This window comes from Xiphophorus couchianus, chromosome 20 (genome assembly GCF_001444195.1).
Source record: "Xiphophorus couchianus chromosome 20, X_couchianus-1.0, whole genome shotgun sequence".
Lineage (NCBI taxonomy): Eukaryota > Metazoa > Chordata > Actinopteri > Cyprinodontiformes > Poeciliidae > Xiphophorus > Xiphophorus couchianus.
In genome coordinates, this window is record NC_040247.1 from 12,552,843 (window position 1) to 12,561,227 (window position 8,385).

Here is an 8,385-nt window from a genome sequence, read left to right on the forward strand (position 1 = left end):
AGCATCACCTGAATCTGAAATGAACCAGATGTTTTATTGTTTTGAAGCGGTTTTAGATGTTAGATTGCTTAGTAAAATTATGTATTATTGGCAATTAGTAATATGTAAAATCTTTTTAACATTTGATTATGAAACTGTGAATATTAACCAGAATTTTGCCTTTTTATCTACACTAAAAAGTTGTTGATGTTTAAGTTAAGCGATTTATAACATAAAAAGATAGTCCACTCTCTGAACTTCTTTCATAATAATAATAATAATAATAATAATAATAATGATAGTGATTAATATTATTGTTGTTGTTTTTGGTTTGAAGTAAATAACATGTATCACAGGTGTTATCTTTATTCTGTTTGAAGAGATTTAAGAAAAGAAAAACTGCAAACCAAAGTGGCAGCAATATTTAAAGGTGATCTTTTTCCTCCATCTTTGATGATCGAACATGTTTGGCTACCAAAAAATCTCAAGTAGGACAAACATGTAAAGAGGTAATAAAATGTGCATCTTATTTAACTAGAGCATGTAACAAAGGCCAGGCAGTAAAAACCTATCACCTTTGAGCCCACCTATAGTAAAACCTTATGCAATCTGCGTTATGAAAAGGCAATTTAAAAAAAAATCAATTTGCTCAAGAGTTAAAATCTAAACTATAATCTATAATCTGTAGTTATGAATAACATCTGTACTGATGCGTATCTTGAGCAAAACGAAAACAACCCCGTAAGGACAGAAACCCCAGCAAAACACGCACATTTATTTGTAAAGAAATCATGTAACGAAATCTGTCGTCACCAAGCCCCGCCTTCGGGTAGTTCGAAACGCTTTCTGATTGGCTGAACGTTCAGAATCAGTTGAGATTCATTGGATGCTAAGATTTTGTAGGCGTTTCAGGAAGAAGGTGTTTTACAACTGCTGTGAGTGTAGTGGGCGTAAGACGTGTTTACTACACACTGGTGTCCACTTCTCGTGGATTTTCTCATAAACCGGTTTCGTTGTAAAGTCTGTGCGGGTAAACACATGGAAAAATGGCTAAAATCGACCTAGCTAAAGTTGGGAAGAACTTACTGAAGAGCACTGACAGTGGAGAGGTGAGCTGACGCAGTGGGCTCTGTTTCAAGGTTTTTTCTCTATTATATCTGTCTTCTTAGATGGGATTTTTAAATCAATTCTGTAACTTTTGTTGTTGTTAACTGTTTCCTTGAATTTAACATTTAAAGGAGATGAAACAGTTGTAGATCTATTTTTGCATTACATAAGGGGAATTTGCTGTGACATAATGATGATTTGATGCAAATGATCCTGTTTAAGTCACTGGTTTAACTGAGAACTGAATTCATCAATCAGTTTACCAAATACTCTCACCTGCTTCCCATTCCTTTCATTTTGGGGTTTAATTTTCCTCCCTGTGTTTCAGAAAGTGGAGCTCCAGTCTCTGTGGCAGAACCAGCCTGTGGTTGTGTTCTTTCTGCGCAGGTTCGGCTGCCAGGTGTGCCGATGGATGGCGTCGGAGATCAGCAAGCTGGAGCCTGACCTCAGGGCCAACGGGGTCTCCCTGGCGGGAGTCGGACCAGAGGAGCTTGGGCTCCAGGAGTTCAAGGAAGGAGGGTTTTTTAAAGGCTGTAAGCACCACTTATTCACATCATGCAAATATGGCCCCAAATGATCAAATTAAATCTGCATGCGAGACCAAATGTGGCCCCATTTAAGCTGAGGTTAGAGTTACTCACATCATTTCCAGGCTGAAGCCATCATTGTAACCTTACTGCACTCTTTTGTAACACAGAAATCCCCATGGGCGCGTCACGGGGGCATACAGGCATTTTTATTGGCTCCATTGTTTTCTACAGCCAGTCCTGTTGTATAAATAGTATAAAACATGATCTGTCACCTTCTATTTCAGCCATTTATGTGGATGAAGAAAAGAAGTGTTACAAGGATTTGGGATTCAAACGGTGAGCACATAAAGTCCATGTTTAGATAAATGAAAATACTGTTTCTATTTCTAAACCTGTGACACTAACTGCAGTATAATCTGGTTGAACTTCTTAGTCTCTTTATCTTAAACTCTATAGTGCCCTGCAAATGATTTAATCACATTACAACTTCAACATATTCTATTTAGGTTTTATGTGTACATTTTCAAAACAACCTGACATAGCAGCTAACACATAATGATAATTGATTTTGGTTTTTTTTTCACAAGTAGAACATTCTGGAAGATTTTATTTGTATTTGTTTTTGTCTGTATCAAGTTAACACTTTATTAAACCACTTGAAGCTGCGATTAAAGTGCAGGCGTTCTGAACTACAATTAGATTCTGCAATTTGCTGATCAACTCTAGTAAAGAGTTTGTACCTGTTTCTTCCAGGTACACAGCTTTAAGCGTGCTTCCTGCTGCTTTAGGGAAGAAAGTGAGAGATATATCTTCAAAGGTAGGTCTATTCATATTTATTTTACTGCTACAGAAAAAAAGGAAAATAAAAATGTAGTTATCCGCTATTCTTTGGAGCTCATGTTATTCATATTAGTCATTAGATATAAGATAGTATGCAGTTATATTGACTTTTTCTGACCATGTTTTGCTTCCCCCAGGCCAGCGCTGTAGGAATCCAGGGAAACTTTTCAGGAGATCTGCTGCAGAGTGGTGGCTTGATCATTGTGACAAAAGGTATAATCTTCATGTATATGTGAAAATAAAGCACAGATTTCACTCAAAAGACCTGATGATCATCTTACAGGTTGACACTGATACAGGAGAAATGTACCTAGTGATTTAAAGTCGGTTTGGTAAAACTTTGGAAATGCACTTTTGCTGTCTGTCCTCTAGAGGGCAGTAGTGTATCATACTTTTTAACCGGTATAACCACTATTCTCTACCCATTAGTGCTCAGTAGGAAGTCTGCCTTCATTTCTTGTTTCTAAATCATTGTTACATCTTGTTCAGTTTTGAAGGAACTCATTTATGATTCCACACAAAGTGCTGATGTTTGTTTGTTAAAATCGCAGGTACAAATAAATAACATCACCTGCTTATAAAACTGGCGAACAAAGCCCTTTTAAACAAGAGAAACATATAATTTTGCTGTTTATTCAGATCATTTTCATGGTCAGGATAAACACTAGGGTCAAAACTAGGTGACTGCTGCACCGCTCCTCTCGGTTAATTTACTGATAAATTTTACGGAGCTGCAGGGCGGCTTGCCCTGACGGAAAGGAGTTTAAATCGCAGGTCATTCTGTCCTGTGCAGCTGCACAATTTTGTCTTTGTTCCACCAAAGCTCCTTTATGGAAACAGTCCAGCTTCTCACCAAATGATGGGTCCTACCAGTATATGGTGATACGTTATAACAGAACATAAAAACATACAGGAATAAAGCAGTAGATGTGTCATAAAATATAACAAATGCATTAAGCATGTAGCATCTGAACCATTTTACATTTGTTGAGAGACAGAACAGCACTAGAGCCACTAAAAGCATCACAGATCATGACTGCAAAATATCATTTTGCAGGACAACCTTTGGACTTGCCTTCTATTACAGGTTTGGCACCATTACCATCTCATTTTAAGACCATAATTGAAATTAAAATGTTAATTTCAAGACTTAAGGACTAGCTAATGATGAACCAGAACAATATATATTTTTAAATGTTGTAATTGTAGTTTTAAATACATTGGGTTTTTAAAAAATAATTTTATTGTGTTGATGTTAACTTTTCATTTAAATCAACAATTAAAGATCCTTCTATAACTGTCCCATAGCAGTGGCTATAAAAACTGTGATGCAGGCATTAGATGGTCTTGATCTATGGGTCTAGTATCTTTTCCTATCAAACAAGCAATAAAATGAATAGACATGAATAAATTCTAAAATATTAATTTGTTGGGTCATTCATTTCTTAGAAAAGAAAAATCGAAGTTTCTTTTTCTGCTAGCTTTATGCATCTTGGATGGTGATGTCTTTGTGTTTGTTGCTGTTACTATGTGCTCATATTATTTCTCCCAAATACTCAACATGAAGTCTGTGCTTCTTAATATTTTAATAACCTAAAAACTGCACAATCTTTTCTAATAAAGCAAGGAAGCTATTTAATGGACATTGACTTCTGTTTTTTTTTATGCTGTTAAGGTGGAGAGAAGGTATTACTCCACTTCATCCAGGATTCACCGGGAGACTTTGTACCTCTGGACGACATCTCCACGGCTCTCGGTATCTCAGCCACAGTGAAAGCCGGGCAGAAGCCAGTGGTAAGGCCTTTTCATCTGTTAAACTAACATAGTATGACTTAACGGTTAAAAAGAAAAGAGGGGAAAGTGTGTGACTCACTTACGTCACCAGATACTGATGCAGCTGAGATGTCTCTTCAATTTCACACCTATTAGTTCATCTTAGTGGTTTGTCAGTATCTGGAAAGCTTTAACACCGAAGTGATGAACTCTGTTCTTAAAAACACAAGAGAAGGTCTCATCAGACCAGCAGAATAACCTAAAAACAGCCACAAAGAGCAAAACAAAACTCATAAAATAAATGTTTTTGTTTAAAGACTCTTTTTGTGGCATCAGCAGCTACAGTATATTATAGTGCTAAACAATAACTGGTTTAGTTAATTATATTTATGGTGAACAACTGGAATATTCTGTGAAACTGGAGCCGTGCTTCAGCTACTTTCTGTTATTGTTTGTGCTGCAGTGTGACTTTCTTACATTAAATCTGTGTGTGGCATAGCAACATGCTGGTGGTCACAGTTGGGTAGTAACTAGTTACATTTACTCAGTTGCATTAACTTGAGTAACTTATTTTTTTTAATTGCTTTTCAGAGTATTTTTACTACGCTGTACTTTTTACTTTTACTTGGTTAATTTTATTATGAAGTATTTCTACTCTTACTTGAGTAAGATTTTTGGATTTTCTACCCACTGAACGAGAAACAAACATGTTTTAACCAAATATTTACCAGATACAGACACACACCTGCAGTTTTTATTAAAGTTTCATAAGTTTTTTTAATGATAGAAACTGATTTTTATTATTTATGACAATTCATCACTGATATGAATTATTGTCATTTTTCTCCTTAAAATACCAAAATTTCTACTTACCTTTATATTTTTGTTTCATCTGGTTGTGTAATTTCTAAATATTAAATTATTCATAATTTGATCAGTTTCTCAGTACTTGAGTAGACTTTTTACCAAATACTGTTTTACTCTTACTTGAGTAATTTTATGGACGGTTACTTTTTACTTTTACTTGTGTAAAAATACGTAGAAGTAGTGCTACTCTTACTTGAGTACAATTTATACTCACCTCTGGTGGTGATATTGCAGAAGCATCTGAATTCATATTTACTCTATCAGAAATGCAGACTTGACCGTCCTCTGTTGAGTCATATACCTGTGAATTAAACTTGTATATCATAGAAGTTATTATAAATTTGCACATTTTGTCTTGAGAGAATTTGAACTTTATTTTTTAAATATATTACTTTAAAACAACATCCGATCACTTTATTTGTTAATAAAATATTTGATTTTGGGAGTTCTTAGTTACTGGTCAGCAAATTTAGGACTCTTCAATAATGCTTTTATGATTAACTTTAATTGTATATCTTGTTATCTTTATAAAAGAAATATAATTATAATGTTCACGTCTGAATGGCTCAAAAAGGAACTAAAGAAGGTTTTGGAGTGGCCTAATCAAAGTTTGGACTTGAATCTTGTCGAGATGCTGCATCATGGACGTCACTTGTTGAAAAAAGTCTGCAAAGAGGAATTGGTTTTGGATCCTCCGAAGTTCTCACACAACTCCAATGGAAGTTTCAGTTTACATTTTATGCTTACATTGCTTTTTTCCTCAACACATGAAATCACACAAAAAAAACCCATCCAAACGCTTGATGAATATTTTTCAGTGCATCTTTGTGTTAAATTTCACTTGATGAGTAGAAATGTGACAGAAAAAGCAGAAACAGAAATCTGCTGGGGTGCAAATAATTGTTCATCTGACCGCAGTCACAAAACCACAAGCGTCTGGATCCTGTAGTTCACAGAATGATCCACATTATGGATTGTGGGTCTGTGATGTCAATGTCTAATGTGCCATGAAATAGAAATTATATCTGAAAAGCATCTTCTGTGTTGTAATTGCTCTGGATCACTGAGCTAACTCCTCTACAGAGCTTAATGGAGATTGTCCTGTGATCATTGGATACTTTGATATGCCACATAAATTCACCACGTTTACTTCAGCCATTTTGCTTCCTGGCTCTGCTGCCTGTTTCCAACAAAAGCCCCCATGTCGGAGCTGTTGCAGCGTACCCTCATGACCTGTCTGACGACTAACAGATGTCACTGAGAACAGAATGGACCTTGTTTCCTCTCAGGGGTCATAATCTGTCTGGAACCAGAGCAAGTCACAAGCTACCACTGTTTTGAGTTTTGAAGGAGGTTCAGACAGAGCTGAAGATGCTGCCTTTGCTCAGGATGTACCTTCCTCTCACCTTTACAAACACTAAAATAAGTGGTTTAATTTCTTCCTTTAGAAAATAACATTTTATAATATTGAAAAGCTAGGTTATACTCACTCAGTTTTCTTATTTCTAATTAGTTTATAAACATATACTACATATTTGTAACCATCAAAGTCTGTCTACCCAATATTGTACAGTCCAGATCACCACCATTATATTTATATATGTAATAAACTTTATTCTGCAGAATAAAGACAGAAAGAAGCTGATGTGGAGTAAACTATGTTTGCCTTTAGCCTAGCAGTTCATCTCATGAAATTACATCCAGATTTGTCCTGAAAGGCACAAAGCTAACTGGTGAAGAAAGCAAGATCCATTACTCATTAAATATATTTAAAACTAGTTATTTGAGCAATTAGAGTAAAAGTAAGAAACACAGAATGATTAGATAGCAAGTCCCAAATGTAAATTGTTTAGGCTTATGTAAGTACATCTCTGGCTAAGTTTAGCTTCACAAAGAAACATATTTTCACACATTTTTCAATGAATTTTTAGAAATGTTCAAATATGTAAGTCTTTATTTTTTTTAAACATATATTTGAATGACACAAAACAAACTAGTAGGTCTTGACTGCTGACAAAACATCAACATTTGTGTGTAAAATTTGTTGTTTTTTAATTTATTTTGGCAAAGAAAAAGGTAAAGGTTGTAAATGCAAAGCTCATTATTTGTTTGCTTTTTTGTGCCCTCTCTTGTAGTGCAATGATGATGTTTGTACACGATGAAGCAGCAGCAGCAGGGAGCTTCGCCTGAAAACCTCGAGTCTCCAACATAAAGGAAGAGGAACGATAACACTGACAATATTGCAGTAACTCCAACGCTTTTGTTGTCTTTCCCTTTTGTAAAATCTCAATGTACTTGCAGCTAAAGCTTTACCTGCATCTTCATAGAAACCCTTTTTGATTCTGAATGTGACTAATAATATGTTAATCATGATTTATATTTTAATGCAACTTTGTACACCTTAAACAGTTTATGAAGGACGTCTTATTTTGTATGTCTGGTAATGATTCCACTTGGAAGTCTCTCTCTGACTTCAGGTTTTTTTTATGTTGGATCACAAGGCATCTACTTTCTTACATTTGTTTTAACTGTAAAGAATAATTTTTGCAGTCAATAATAAAATCTTTTGGCGATAAATCATTACATAGAAAGTCTGACATTTTTATGATGTTTGTCTTTCCCTTAAATAATTCAACATAATTCTAGGAGGTTTCATTTGTTCAGCTCAATTCAGTTTGCTTAATCTCCACCAATTCACAACAAATGTCTCTCCTATGCAGTCCTGCCTGATTCTCATCTCCCTTCAGTGCTCAGTCTGGATTTCTCCCATTGAACTCGATTTCTTTGTTTTTGAAACGTCGTTTGACAGTGGCAGCGGAAGAAGTGAACAAAGCCATTCAGTCGGTGTTGGTCATACTTCCAGATATTGAGCACTTCAAGTCAGTTTAAGATATTTTATTTTTCGGTGAAGATGTAATGTCTCCAGAGACTAGGTGCCACGACTTTTTAAAAATGATTACCCAGATATTTTGTTTTATCAAAAGCCAATACCTTCTTCAACAAGGTTGTTGGAGATTTTTGAGATAAGGTATTTTTTCTGACATATAGAAAATAAAATCCTTATTCCTGACATATAGAGAATAAAGGACGTTGTCTCATGTAGAACACAATTAGTATTTGCTAGCTGCCTGCTGCTTCCTCATTGTTGTTGTCAGGCTCTGGTTTGAAAACATCCAGTTTCTTTAATGTCACTGTTATCCCACATTTTCTTCAGTTATTGATTATTGATGAGTGCCTTGACTATTTTGTGGATTATGCAGCTGAATTGTGGTTGTTCTCTTCTCCTAAA

The 8,385-nt window shown here is 35.3% G+C and overlaps 1 protein-coding gene across 1 annotated transcript; it reads left to right on the plus strand.

Annotated features, from left to right (window-relative positions):
* The first annotated feature begins 875 nt into the window (after positions 1-875).
* prxl2b (peroxiredoxin like 2B) lies at positions 876-7,733 on the plus strand. The gene is made up of 7 exons (XM_028003331.1): positions 876-1,088; positions 1,415-1,619; positions 1,901-1,952; positions 2,370-2,433; positions 2,594-2,669; positions 4,132-4,250; positions 7,232-7,733. The coding sequence occupies exons 1-7, from the start codon at positions 1,026-1,028 to the stop codon at positions 7,256-7,258; spliced, it is 606 nt and encodes a 201-aa protein (XP_027859132.1). The 5' UTR covers positions 876-1,025; the 3' UTR covers positions 7,259-7,733.
* The last annotated feature ends 652 nt before the right edge of the window (positions 7,734-8,385 follow it).